This window comes from Ammospiza caudacuta, chromosome 12 (genome assembly GCF_027887145.1).
Source record: "Ammospiza caudacuta isolate bAmmCau1 chromosome 12, bAmmCau1.pri, whole genome shotgun sequence".
Lineage (NCBI taxonomy): Eukaryota > Metazoa > Chordata > Aves > Passeriformes > Passerellidae > Ammospiza > Ammospiza caudacuta.
This window is the reverse complement of record NC_080604.1, coordinates 10,511,080-10,525,601: the sequence shown is the minus strand read 5'-3', so window position 1 is coordinate 10,525,601 and position 14,522 is coordinate 10,511,080. Positions and strand designations below refer to the sequence as shown.

At 36.5% G+C, this 14,522-nt stretch overlaps 1 protein-coding gene across 3 annotated transcripts in view; it reads right to left on the bottom strand.

The window, feature by feature from the left end:
• SLMAP (sarcolemma associated protein) overlaps positions 1 to 14,522 on the bottom strand; it is a 74,119-nt gene that overhangs the window by 21,123 nt on the left and 38,474 nt on the right. Inside the window, exons 5-14 of one of the 3 annotated variants that reach the window (XM_058812942.1) lie at positions 14,434 to 14,470; positions 12,943 to 13,005; positions 11,848 to 11,943; positions 11,507 to 11,578; positions 10,700 to 10,840; positions 9,926 to 10,063; positions 8,864 to 9,032; positions 8,728 to 8,778; positions 8,162 to 8,212; positions 4,597 to 4,659 (exon numbers count right to left, since the gene is read on the bottom strand). In XM_058812942.1, coding sequence (XP_058668925.1) covers positions 4,597 to 4,659; positions 8,162 to 8,212; positions 8,728 to 8,778; positions 8,864 to 9,032; positions 9,926 to 10,063; positions 10,700 to 10,840; positions 11,507 to 11,578; positions 11,848 to 11,943; positions 12,943 to 13,005; positions 14,434 to 14,470 — 881 coding nt within the window. The remainder of the gene's footprint in view (positions 1 to 4,596; positions 4,660 to 8,161; positions 8,213 to 8,727; positions 8,779 to 8,863; positions 9,033 to 9,925; positions 10,064 to 10,699; positions 10,841 to 11,506; positions 11,579 to 11,847; positions 11,944 to 12,942; positions 13,006 to 14,433; positions 14,471 to 14,522) is intronic. The other 2 variants (XM_058812945.1, XM_058812943.1) reach the window with 2 other exon arrangements.

The window sequence follows — 14,522 nt, the reverse complement described above, 5'->3', positions numbered from 1 at the left end:
CCCTGTCAGATCCCTGATAACCAGGGAGGGAATGCAGTTTGCTGGATACTCCATGTGCTGTCAACAGGAAAGAGACACAGAGAAGGCTGAATGAACAGCACAAACAGGAGAATTCAGACTAAAGAAGCTGTATGACAGTAAATCCTCTTAAAAAAACTTTAAGCTTTTTCAGCTTCAAGTATCTCTGAAAATTAACTTGTCCCTCTGTTCCTCTGATGGCATGTTGCTGTAACTATGACAACCTAAGGACACATGCAGGACAAGATCTGGGAGGAGAGATCTTTTACAAACCTAGACGGTAAACAAACTTTCAGACAAAAACCCTGAAGTCTGAAGAAGGGTTTTCATGGCCAAAAGGTTGTCCTGTACTCTGCCCTCTCCCACACAGACAGATAAGCCAGTGGAAAAGAGATGTTCCCTTCACCTACTTTTATCTATAAATATTATTCTGCATTAATGTAACATTTTACTAACACTGCTTCAGAAACACATGAACAGTACACTGGATTTTCAGGACTGGCTTTAGGTCTCAAGCAACTGTAGGAGATCACTCATCATCTAAGTTCAGAACAGCCTCAAGTTCCTCAGAGCTGGTGAGAATGACTGCCTAGACAGAGGACAGCACTGTGGAGGGAATCAAGTTACTGGCAGCCACAAAAGTCAGGAGTTCAAGTGATACCATGAGTCTTCTTCCATTTTAAGATAAAATAAATCTAAACAAAAGTCTTTATATATGATTATTCCAGTACTGAGCTGTGGCTGGAAGAGGGGTGGAAGGGAAGGCAGCAAGAAAAAAGCTGGGGAATTCTCCCTGTAGATCTGAATAAAACAGCTGAATGCAAAAACAAGCAGCTTTCAACTGAGCTGAAGGGGTAACAGCTCAACCATGCTGGGCTGCTAGCTTAAAATAGGCTTCTGTAATCAGCTTACAGAGTAAAATTTAGCATTATGGATTGATGCATCTTCTAGCTTTCTCAATGCAGTAACTGTTAAACCCTGAATAAATAATTGCAATAAAAAACAAACTACCTTTCTTGACACAGATGTTTTCCAAACTGAAACTTCTGCAGCAGTTCTTTACACTCTGTTTCCATGGCTAAAAGAAACTACAGGCATGGGGGTTTTTGGCTTTTTCCCCCCCATTTCCATGGTGGCCTATTGCTTTCTAGAGTCCACTACTGATTTGACCATTTGTACAAAAGGTACATCCTTGGCACTGCTCCTGCAGCCAGGACCTTGAGCAGCAGCACACGAGGCTCTGCCCAGCCTGCCCCAAAGCTGGCACAGCCAGGGTTTTGCACTTGGACTGACACCTCACTTTCAGAACAAGTGAACATTCTCTGTGTTTCAAGAATGCTACCATTAATACATGGCATAAGCCAACAAAAAATAGATTAATTCAGCATGCTGGTATTTAGATATTACAGATATGGTACTTTAGATAAAACAGAAAATTGGATGTTGGTATCACCAAACTCCAACCTTATTTTTCACTGTTACCACCCTAGTCACTAAAAATGGCAGAATCTAGACAACAATGAGGGGGAAAAAAGACAGACATCTTCTTTGAAACAGCTCTTTCAAATCTCTGCATTTTAAAATTTTACTATTTCAGAAAACTTCATAAACTTTATTTGTTTTTAAATCACTTAGTGTTTTCCCTGAATCAAGACATGCAAACTTGGCTACCAAAATATAAATTAGGGTAAGGATCTTAGCTTGAATTTCTGGCACAAAAGAACGTTAGCTTTCATGCTATACAGTTCCTACCTAGCAGAAAGCAGAGAGGTACATAAACTAATGTTGTTACTGACACAATCTGCTGTGAAGTTAAGCTCTCAGTTAGTCCTTCAGATAATTCATATTTTCTTCTGCAGCTCTAAGCCAGCTTTCCTTTAGGTTTTTATGCATTTCCTGTATTTTCAATTTAAGAACTCAATTTTAGATTTAGATTGCCTATCACTATGTGCAATATAATAACTAAAATCTGTTAACATTACAATTATCACTTAACTAACATGGCCCCTCTACATTTATATTTTGCCATCAAAGTAGTCTTTGAAGTAGGCCAGGTTTGAAAACCAATAAAAAACCTGTCCCTCAATGCACAAATTTCCAACCATCTGAAAAAAGTGATACTAAACAGTTTTAACTTAGACACCTGCAGGTCAAAGGAAAAGTTCAAAATAATTAATTCAATCCATCCAAAAACTACTATTAATAAATCTGCAAAAATCAGCTTGGTGAAAAGAAGGAAGTTGACTTGCATTTAAAATCAAATGCAAAAAATCACAAAGAAAGGACACAAATAAAGAACAGTTAGACTGGAGTGAAAGCCAGGAAGTTAGCAGGGCAACAAATCTCCCTTTGGTCTATACATCATCACATTTTGGCTAATAATGCATATCATGGACTGATCAAAAAGAAGCACCATGACTTCTGCTCTTCACTGATTTTGATCAGTGATTACTAAAAAAAAGCTATGGAATGAGCAACAAGTGAACTGGATGTAATGATCAGAAAGTAAGAGACTTCCCAGATCATTCAGAGCCAGATTTCATAACACTCCACAGATGTCAGAGGTCAGGACATGTTACTGGATGGTGTTGTGAGCGCATTGTGCTTAAAAAATAAAAATAATTACATAATACCTTTAAAAATCTACAGAAGCTGGATTTTACAAACCATCTGGTTTCTGGGATTTTTATTATTATTGTTTAAGTAATAAACCTGCTCCCCTCTCAGTAAAGCCTCTTGGCAAAACCCCAGCATACTACCCCATGATGAGCTCCATATTCTTGCTCTGTATTGCCAGTCTGTATGATATTGTTCTACACTCTTTGCTGTGTGCCTTAAAACTTAATTTCCTGACAATCTCTGAACTGTGATTTTTCTCCCCAGGAGTCCCTAACTCTTGATGCTACACAGAGCAAAGAACAGGAGTAGAACTGAAGGGCAACATTTACATACAAAAGGCAAAGAACAGATGCTACAGTTTGCAGTTTTTAACCTCATGATATTGTGAGGCCTGACTAAACATATTTGAATATGGAAAAGGCAAACTTTCAGTCCAAGAAGAAATAAAAGAGTCAATGATTTGGCATTTTTCTTGATGTGAGAGTAAAAACTTAGACTGTCATAAAAAATGCAAAATCCCGAGCTCTTCTGAACTCTATTAATTCCTTTAAAAATGAAGCAGTTTTTGAGGCCTGGCAGTTTTTACACTGTAGCTTTCCAAGTCTTGAGAAAGGGTAAGCATAAATCCACTGATCTTAATTTTACCCTTATCAGTACTTCTTTAACATCATAGAATATTTTACTAGATACTGTTGATCACTTTTCCTTCTCAACAGTGACAGGACTGGTCACATTTCGTTTGCAGAAGTGATACTAACCTAATTTTGCCAAAATAGGTTAAGCTAACATCCAAACAATGAAAACAGGTAACCAATTTGTATTTGAACATCGCACAGTGTGCTCTTCATGTTCTAGACAAGAAAAACGTTTACTCAAGCATTTAACTTCATTTTTTACGTACTGAAAAACAAGATTCATACAAGATCTTTGCAAAATTTGGAATGATTTTAAACTGCAGCCTTACAGAAGACAGCTACCAGTCATTATGTTTTTAAATAAACATTTTTCAAATAAAGATTAAATTTTCTTAGACAAACATTAGCAGTATCATGTAATTTGGTTTATGGCACTGCAGTCTGGATCACAAAGAGTAAAATCAAACAAGTCTGCTGCCGTTCCTCATGAAAATTTGAGAGGAAAGAGTCTAATGGCCATAATGTCAAAAAATGATCCTGTCTTATTTTTGCTTGCAAATGCTTCTCTGCTTATTTTTAGGTACATAATTTCTATAAACTCTGAAGTAAAAAAATCCCAGATTTTTTTGAAGTTTAATACCACTTTGTTTCTCTTCATTCTAATGATATTTTTCTTTCAGTAGGCAAAAAGTATTAATATCTTCAGTTTTTCTTTAATTATAGATGTGCAGACAGTGCTGTTTCATTGCTCATTTTCAAAAGCATTTGCTTTGAAAAGCATGTTTCACATTCCAGAATAACACATCTTTCTAAAGACTGGTATGCAATTTTCTGTTTTTCTTAGAACAGTCTCTTAGACTTCCACTTACAAACTATGGACTTGTTTTCCCTTCTGCTCTTTTGTTAGAACTAATCTGGAGAATGTGTAAAAGCCTTTAATTATCAGATAAATTACAGCTAAGTGAAAAGGCACCTCATTCTCGGTCCTCTGCTGCCTGTGATGTTTGCTTAAACTGACAGGTTTCAACTTAATTTGCGACAGGAGAAAAATTACATCAGTTTTAAACTCCATGTGGCAATATTACCACCCTTTTGTAGGTCAGGGTACAATGATGGATGAACTGAGAAGAGACAATGTGACCATCACTTTGCAAGAGCAAAGATATCCTATTACCCCTGCTTAATACCACAATGCCACAATTCTATGCTTAGAAAATTTCTGCTACTACAGAAATATTAAATAGTAGTGACAAGTTCTGGTTTCATCCACCTTTTCTGTGTTTTCTGTTGTTTTCAAAGCAAATGTGAACACTCTTGTACTCACTCTGACATTCTATGAACTGATGAATAAATGTGCAGTCCCCTCCACTCTTTGAAAGAAAGTGCTCTAGTAGAGAAAGAAACACTTCAGTTTACATCTTCTTATCATTTTCAAACTGATGCAACAAAAAATTTGAAAGGCATATTAACAATATTTGTCAGTGTATTCACAATGGACTTTTGAATCACATCTGAGTTAATATGCAAGCAGACAACACATGAAATTGAAATGATGTCTGAGGGATATTAGGAAATAGATTACTCTTTTAAACTGGTCAGAAGAAAGAAGTACTTCAGCTGCATTTTCAAAAGAAACATGTTTTTAACCTATATGCTTCAGTATTTTTATTAGCTTTAAAAGGGTATTTTAAAAGTTTTTCATTAATCTTCACGTTGATTCTTCATATCTAGAATCCTCTATTTTACAAGTGTTATTGAATATATGTCTATACTTTTTAAACAGTTTCACTTTGAAAAGACAGTTCTGCAGCAGAGTTCCTAAAAACTGGGCTCTGTTCCCAGGTCCTTGCTCAGCCCCCAACTCCATGAGAATCCTGCATCTCCTCAAGGTGCAAACACTTCCTTTCTGAAGAACCTCAAAAATCCTTTGACCAAGAGTCCAGCAGTGGGAAAAGGCTGGCACCAGCACAAACCTGCAGGATGTGCTACATTCTAACCAAACTGCTCAATCATTAGCTCTGATATCAGAAGTTCAACTGCTAAGCTTTACTGTACCTCAAAGTTACTCTAAAAAATAAACTTTTTTTAACCCACAAGGACAGAGCTTTTAAAAAACAGCACCATGGCTGTAAAATTTATTTTCCACATTTAAACTTCCTTTTTTTTTCTTTTCATTTTTACCTGGTCCTTTAAGTGACTCTATACAAATTTCTCATATCTTCTTTATACAGTATTTGGCTCACAAAATGTAAAAATGAAAGCCAGGTGTGGTGCAACACACTGAGAAAAATACCACTTTTTGAAACAACTTAGTCCTACACCACTTTTATGAGGGGCTTGCTGTACCAACAAGTTCCTCTTTTCTGCAGGTCCAATAAGATAAAATGAATGCCTAACCATCATCCTCTAATACACTTTTTTAATTAAAAGCCTCTGGAGAGGTTTCAGTTCCTCTAGTTCTTAGTTCCCCTGCCCTGAATACAGCTCCTGACTGCTACAGCCACAGAAAAAAGTGAAGTAAACCATTATTCCAGTCATGTGTGCATACACTTTGAGGGAAAGAGAGACAAAAGAATTTTTAAAAGCATACTGATTTTACATGGGTCTTACAGTTTTCATCTTTCATTCTCGAAGTTGCTCAATCTGCATTATAAACCCAAAATTCTTAGCTCTTCTAAAATAATGCAGAACTATGTAGCAGAACAAAAACCAACAAACCAACCAACCAAAAAAACCAAAACAAAAAACACAAACAAATAAAAATCCCCAGAAACAACCAAAAACCCCAAACCAAAACAATGCCAAACAAAACCCCAAAAACCTTCCACAAAAAAACCCCAAAAAAATCAAAATCAAACAAAACACCCAAAAACCCAGCAGTAACTGCTTCCTGCTGCTTTTAAGGGAACAAAATCCAAAATCTGACAGAGCAAATAACTGCCCATCTGTCATACAAGGGCTACACAAGGGACTGGAAGATGCAAAAAGGCACAGACTGTCATGAGGAGAACACAGGGCAGCAAGCTGTAAAATGCCAGAGAAATGGAGATGGATCAGGTAAGGCAGAGATGCAGGAAAATGTACAACTGACAGAATAATGAAAAGCTGCACTAAAATACAGAATAATGGAAGGGCATGGTATGCGCATGACAAAAAAGGTGATAGATAGTATAAACACAGAAAGAGACTTGAATGAGCAGTTATATGTTGTCTGTACTCAAAGAAAAATAACCTGGCAAAAAGCTTCCTAAAACTTCCAGGTTTAAGTACAAGTTCCTCTGTTACTCATAGGATGGAAGAATCTATTTTGTCATGCATCAATTCAGATGACACTGACTCTTGTACAACCCAAAAGGAGTCCAAAAGGGATTGCTTCTTCACCTTTGACCAAAAAAGTGAGTTTCAATGATATAATGGTATTTGTTATAATCACATAATGATTTTTAAATGGACAATTTTAAAATTTGGACTCGTAAAAGGTATCAGTATTTAAAAATCTCACATGACATTCCTGCCAACAATTTTAAAACACACAAAAAGTGTTTCTTTAAAAAAAATCAAATCTAGTATCATGTCATAAATCACTCCTCTGTAAAATAATTTATATTTGAAGTTAGAGTTCAAAAGCTTTTACAAAATGTGTGAAACTAGCTCCAGTTTTAAAAAGAGAAAAAGCAGATCTATTTCTTAACCATTCCATCAAATATTAAGCTATTACCAACCTAAAATCAGGCACCAGCAAGATGGATGAGTCTATATAAAAATAAAATCTCATGGCAGTGTAGAGAAGTGGGAGCAAACATTGCATGTCCTGCTTGCTAAGCTCAGGATGCACCACAGCTAAGTGCACAAAATGCTGAGGCACTCAGGAGGAACCAGTACTCTGAGCTTTAGGGGAGGCTTTGGTGCAGCTCCTGTAGGTGTTTAACTGCTGCTCCCAATAAGGAGGTTATGTCAATTTTGCTATTGATCTCCCTAGTGAAGAACCTCATAATTTACAAATATGCATATGGAGCTTTAAAATTCTGTTTCAAAAACATAAATACAGGAACCCTTAAACACTGTGAATACCGGTTAATATCCTGAGCTCTCTATAAAGGTCCCTCAACCTTCAAAGCAATGTTACCACCATCCCTCAGACTGTAGAAGCAAGCTACATCAAAGAAAAAAAATTAAATTTACATAAGAGGACATATATATCTCAGCCAATTAAACAACCTGGAATCATAACTGGAATATTTTTTGCTATATGTGATATTGGACAATTTCACTCCAAAAACTGTGTATGTTAAGACACATGAGCTTAAATATTTGGCTCTAACTAACTGGCCTTTAAAAAACCCTATCACTTAGTTCAATCTGTATTAATTCCTTTTTCACATAAAGATACTTCTGGAGTTTTTACAAGTTAGTTTTCACTGTTTATAGATTTTATATACTCACATTTTTCATATTAAAGTCATAAAAAATTGGTTTTGCTGACTTTACTTATCATACTCAACTTTACCAGAAAAACACGGAGCGTACATGTGTTGCAAGGGAAAATTAAAAGGAAAAACAATCAATGAATTCTCCACTTTCTTGTATCACAACTCTGACAACATTCAATCAGTGGACTCCTACTGATTCCAGTGACAACCCATCACAAACAAAATAAACCAAACCAACAAAAAGAGACAGCCTCCAAGTGGTTTTGCTGTATTTTACAGAATTTTCTAAAAACACCGTGACTGGAAAAATACACAAAAAAAACCCCAAAAAGCTGGTCAGGAGTGGACAAATTCATTTGCAAAGAGAAAAAATTCCAAGCAAAACTTTAGAGAACATTTTGAATTTGTTCATTTTCAAACATCAACGATAAGACAAAAGGTAGCCCTCAGATACACTACCTTTTTCTGTGCTCCCATTAATTTTAGGTATGAAGTCGTCAACTTGTATGCCTAGGATTAAGAAAGGGCATTATTTTTGGAATCAAGAAAAATGTTTTGGGCTTTGTTTCTTTATAAACACAGCATTTCGAAATGTACCTGGCTTTTCATACCACCACTTCAAAAGTACCTCATCAGACAAACCAGGCAGTTTGATGTGTTTCCTGCTAGAGATGATGCTGCTGTTTGTTCAAACGTCTAAGAGGTTATTAAGGCCAAAGAATGACTGCCTATTTCACACATATACGTGTGTATAAGGTGTGTGTAGATGGATATAAAATGTGATATAAGATGTGTTATAAAATGTGCTATAAAACAAGCCCCGGGCCGGAGCGAACGCCCGCAGCAGCAGCGCCCTCTGCCGGCCCTGCCCGACACGGCCCCAGCAGCCCAGGAGAGCTCCTTACTGGGGAAACTGGGAATCGGAATTCTTCTGCCAGACACCGAGACTATGAGATTATCATAACAAAGGTAACGGAATAGCGAACGCGGAAACCAGCTTGTAACAAGAAACTGATCACACCTACCTAAGCTGTTGTGTTCTTTAAGAGTTTTCTCTTGCAGGTGCTCTAATCGTACTGTAAACAGAAGTCCAAGAAAAAGGTATTTCACAGATTAAAAGAAAAACAAACAATCAAAGTTCTTTCCCCGCTATTGACTAACCTTGTAAAGCAGTCAGCCGCTCATTGGTGAAGTCGTTATCAGCCTGCAAAGCCTCTATTTTTGCTTGAAGCTCTTGCTCTCTTTCTTCCATTTCATCTATTTTATGCTGCAATTCCTTTTTCTCAGCCAGTCCTTTTTGTTGGATTTCTTCTTGTCTTCCTTCTGCTACCTGCTCCAAAAGATTTTTTAAATCCGCCAAAAAATCAAAATTAACATGAGGAAGAATAGATCTTAATTTTTATGCAACTAAATGTACCTAAGTGACTTTCTTAGCTAATCAGTTTTAAAAAATGAAAAAAAAAATCAAATCTACTACCTTTATACAAATTTTACTACAGGTAGACTGAGAAAATCTCAAAATATCTGAAGCAACTTTTTGACTGAGGAACATAAATTTAACAGCAAGAGTAAAGGGCCTTAGAACTAAGAAATGCCCAAAGTCTCCAGCATCTCAATTCAATCACAACCCAAGAACCCTTCTGAACTGAATGTACACTGCACAGACCACCTTGATTGCAAGCCACATCTCTTTCCTTGCTGAATCTCAAGAGCATAAGTTTTAAACTGTCTCCTCTCTCAAAACAAGGTAATAAATTTCAGGTTCGATCCTTCTGGGTACACTCATCACCATCAGTGATCAACCCATTACTGGGAAACCAGCTGCCTTAGGAGCAGCAATTTAATCCTTTAATTTGGAAAGAAAAATTTCTCTGAGGTACTGAACTAGAAACCTGGGTTCCAATTCCAGTATTTAGCCAATATAAATGCACCAACTGCCTCAGGTCTCCAAAGATAACAACATTACCTTCCTCCTCCACAACGCCTACTTAACTGGACTGGAGACTCTTGGACAACAGGCTTTATCATAAAGTGATTATTCTGTTCTCCAGCATAAAGGACCTTAAATATTAATTTACTTCATTATTAGACTTAGATATTGACACTATTGCTAACTGTTTAACAAGTTTAACTTTTTTGTTAGTTGCATTAGAAATTAAACTGTATTTATTTGTTCCATTTATCACATTTATTCTATCCTAAGTCAGATGAAACTCTCATTACCTTTAGCTTGTCAGAAAGATCTTTAATTTCATTTACAGCTCCATTGTACTTATTAGCTAATTCCCTTAATTCTTCCTGAGTCCGCTCATTCATCTCTTTCAGGTGTGTACATTCATCTTCTGTGTTACTTAAACTCCGCTGCAAGACAGAATAATTATGCAATAAATAATAACAAAAGACAGAAAATAAACTACCAAACACTGCAGACAATAAACTACCAAACACTGCAGGTGATCTATTTTTTCCAAGCAGTATATATGCACAGGATGCCAACTAGTCTTATGAGACTTCTTGACCAAGGGAATATAGCAAATAATGATAAAGGAAAAGAGAATAATGTGAGCTATTATATAAAATCTCACATCAAAAGAGTGTCTACACTTTGACTGTAAAAGCTCCTTTTAAAGCACACTTTGTACAAGTGGTTAACTGTATATTTCCATAAATGCTGCAGTTTAAGCAAGGTTTTACAGCATTTTTTAATGCATCTATGTAATTTTCCCTGTGTATGTCCTGCACACACTAATTTCTGTAAAACAGCATCATGAATTTTGAAAGCAGGGAGAAAAGGGAAGAGCTGAAAGAATAGTTTCTCATTAATGGTTTAACAATCTTAGCCCTGTCCAACAGGAGAAATAAACACTATTACTTAATATCCTGCAAGTGCAGAGTACAACAGATACTGACATAATGCAGCAACAAAGCAGGGATCTAAATAGGAGTAGTTACAACTATTTCAGCACTTCCAGAAGAACAGGCATGAAACTTCAGTACCTCCACTTCAGATAATTTTCTGACCACTTCAATTTTCTCCTGAAGGACCCGCCTCAGGGACTCTTTGGCTGTTGTCTCATAGTTGTGTTTGTCTTCCTGTAATGCTATAAGCTCTTTTCGTATACTGTCTTCTGTTTGATTCTGCACATAGAAAATAATTCAAGAATAGAATAATTAGTGTTTTGCTCATTAAATAAGTTAGACTGTGATAAAGCCTGTTCTATTAAAAAAGGTTTAGCAACTTCTGATAGACGAGAAAATGTTATGTTCAAATCAGCGATCAAAGATTCCTGATGTGACAGGGTATAAGTAAGTGATTTTTTGACAGCACACATTCAGTGGTCAGTTTTGATCCCAGTAGAATTATGGCACTTTTTTTTGGGCACTGCTAAGACAATGTCAAGCCTAGGAGACATAGAACTGGACAAACCAGGTCCCAGAGAAAAGACCTGAAACAGGACCTGCAGAAAAAGTTTTATAATGTAGATAGCTGAGAGGAAATAGAAAAAAAGAAATTTAAATCCAAGGCAGACATAGGTGGCCTAAACAATAATCAGGGTAGCACATACTTGTAACTCTGAATATCAGACAGGATATGGGCAATGAAAAATACAGCCACTTATTGAAATGCCTTGAAATACAGAGCAGACGTGCAGTTTTTGTGCTACTCAGATTATCAAAGACTGAATAGACTCATTTTGGAAAGCTTATGTTCCAAATGCTTTCCTACAACTAGCTATTTCCAAAACACTTGAAAAGAGCTGCCTTTCAGCATTCCTAATATCTGACTTCAAGTGAACTACTTACCTTTGAACAAGCTTGTAATTGATTTCCCATAACCTCTAGTCTTGATAGCAGCCTGTCTTCATCTATTAAAGCCTAGAAGAAAAGAAGTATCACCTTAGAATTATCCCATGCTTAATGTAGTGCCAGTAGAGTTCTGCTTTAAACATCTGAATTTTGTTGGAGTACTTACTGCTAATAGCTATTTCAAAGGTACACAACCACTAAATTTATTAAACACTGTATTTTGCACAGTTTTAGAGAATCACCATAAAGTTTTTATTATTTCTGCTGCTGTAATTTATATGGCTAAATTTATATGGCAGTGCACAGTTGAGTCCATAAGGAAAGGATGCTGCAGATACCTGCCAACTAGTATCTGAAGCCTCTTGTGTGACAGCAAGTAGTCGCTGAAGGGTTGCCAGCTTCTGTTCCAACATTTGTTCCCGATGTAAGGCTTCCTGTGAAGAGAGCAGGGCACCACTCAGCTCAGCTAGAACAACTCAGGAAATCAGAAACAACAGAAAAAATCCCAAAATACAACAAAAAATGTGAGTAGCAAACACTGTCAACTTGTTCAAAACCATAAACCCATTCCATTAAATCCATCCACAAGTTGATTTGGATAGTTTAATTAGAAAATGCTATCCTATAACCTCAGGTTCCTAAACCATTCATTTTTCATGCTATGCTGCACATGCTGAGGACACAGTTATTCTTCCCAAGACTTAAAGATACTTCATCTCCTCAATAATTTCAATAACAAAACTGCAGACACCAAAGGACAGCTTGGCAGATTCCATGCAATGAGCTGTTCATCCTCAAATGAGGTCACAAAAGAGAAATGCCAAGCAAGAACTACTATTTCTGTTTGATTTTTGGTTTATGACAGGAAGACAGAAGAGCATCTTCGTTAACTCCAGGATATGGAGAGAGAACAGATTGGTGAGTGAATATGTATTTGGCTTCCAAAGAAAGAGCATCTGCATGAGCTCCTTCCTGCTATGTCAGCAAATACATATAAAGATAGTATCTATCTCAAAAGCCTTGATGTGAACAAATAAAAATTGCCATTACCAAATAAACCAGGCAAAATAAATCAGTAGAACTTATACACAGTTAAACCTGGAAAGAATTTATCAGCAAAAAAGTCTTCATTTTTTCCCAGAAAGCTGATTTTTATCATCCTTTCTAAAGAGTTTACTTTTATCTATCAGCACACAGTTTAACATGCTACCATTTTGCAGTCTAACTCTTTTGTGCTGTGACATCTTGGGAAAAGCACACCTATTAAACTGACACAGAAGCAGGCACAGAAAGGCTGGTGATGCCAGTGAGGAAGAAGAGCTGCCAGCACTGTCCCTTCCTTGGGAGTTTCCAATAGATACAAGCCACAGGATAAGATTTTGTTTTGAACCAAAACATTCAGCCAAACTAAGTGCCTTTAAAAGAAAACTTACTTGTAGATACTGTGAAAGCTGAAACAATTCCTGAGAATACATACTGGGAGTGTTAGCAGCAACCTGAAAAAGAAGACAAGTAAGAATTAGAACGGTTTTGGATTTTTCATTAAACAGAAGTAATGCGAAATTCACTTAAATCTAGTCACAAAGATATACGTTACATGATCTAATAATAGCATCTTGCTTAATTTCTTGTTCTGTTATTATTTATGCTTTTTTTAATCACAGAACTTCCCAACTCAGGACTTAGGTCCCACTGTGTTTCTACAAATGTTTTTGAACCACCAAGACACTAATGAGTTTAAAGCTTTTGGTACAGTTGAGACTGAACTGACAATAAAGAAACAAGGGGCACAAAGGTGAAGCCATTCAACTCATTGGCAAAGACAAATTGTGGGCTTCCAGCTCAATGTCACCACACATATTATGGCTGCACACTTCCTGCTGACCTACAAGCTATCATCATTGTCTCCCTTTGTAAGCATCTATTTCAGAATTAAGGAGTACCTGTATTATCTTTGAGTAATAACAAGCTGTTCTTCACTTGGAGAAAAGTGAGAGGTTGTTCTATGGGTTTATTTCAGCCAATCAAATGATTTACTAATTCTTGCAGGCTTCCTACATTGAAATAATTTTTAACTGTTTTCCCACAGTTATACCTGCAGTCCCTCCTCAGGATTTCTACCCTTGCCCTGGATTCAAGCCACACATATTGCTTAGAAATCTGAATTCAAACACAGTCTATAAACTCCTCAGGCTGCTGGTTTCATAACTAAGTTTCCACAGCTGCTTGATATTTTGTTCTTCATGTATAAAACTCTGATTAGAACCTATTTAAGTTAATCCTTCTTTTTAGAGGATAGAGAAATAATCAACTCCTGATCACTTTTCTCAAGGGAATATCCATTAGCAGCTTTTCTGCAAGTCCCCCACATTACCAAAGCTGAGTTTAAGAATTACACTTTACAATACTGACTCCATGACTCTACAGTGAGCAACTCTGCCTCTACAGGAGAGGTAGAGAGGTTTGGTCTCAGTCTTCCTTGGGAACACAACAGTGCTTTCCAGACTGTGCAGCACAGCTTCTCCTCCATAAAAAAATATTATATAAAGAAAACAGACCTCATCCAAACACCAAATCACGAGCTACTCTTGGGTCTCACAGAACATCAAGTATTAAATTATGCAACACCAATCAGTCTGTCAACCTGTACCTGGAAATGAACCATCTTAACAGCAATGGTTTTGTCCCAAAGCCATGTTTCAGGTGCCACAATGTAAAAAGTCAATTAACCTTCAAATATACACTGCAATAACTGCATTACTTCTCTACCTTAAATGTCACTCAAAATATTAAACTAGGTAAAAAGAGTCAGTGGAAAACATCAAAATGTTACTGGACAGATTTCACTATTTCTTCATCTTGATAACAAATCTGAAAATAGCATGTGTGTGAATAAGGCATAAACAAGGAAATTACTGAATTACCTTGTCAACAGGACTTGGTAATGGTGCATGGATAACACTGAAAAATAAAAAAATTGGTCACAAAATACATAAATGTTATACTTGGACAT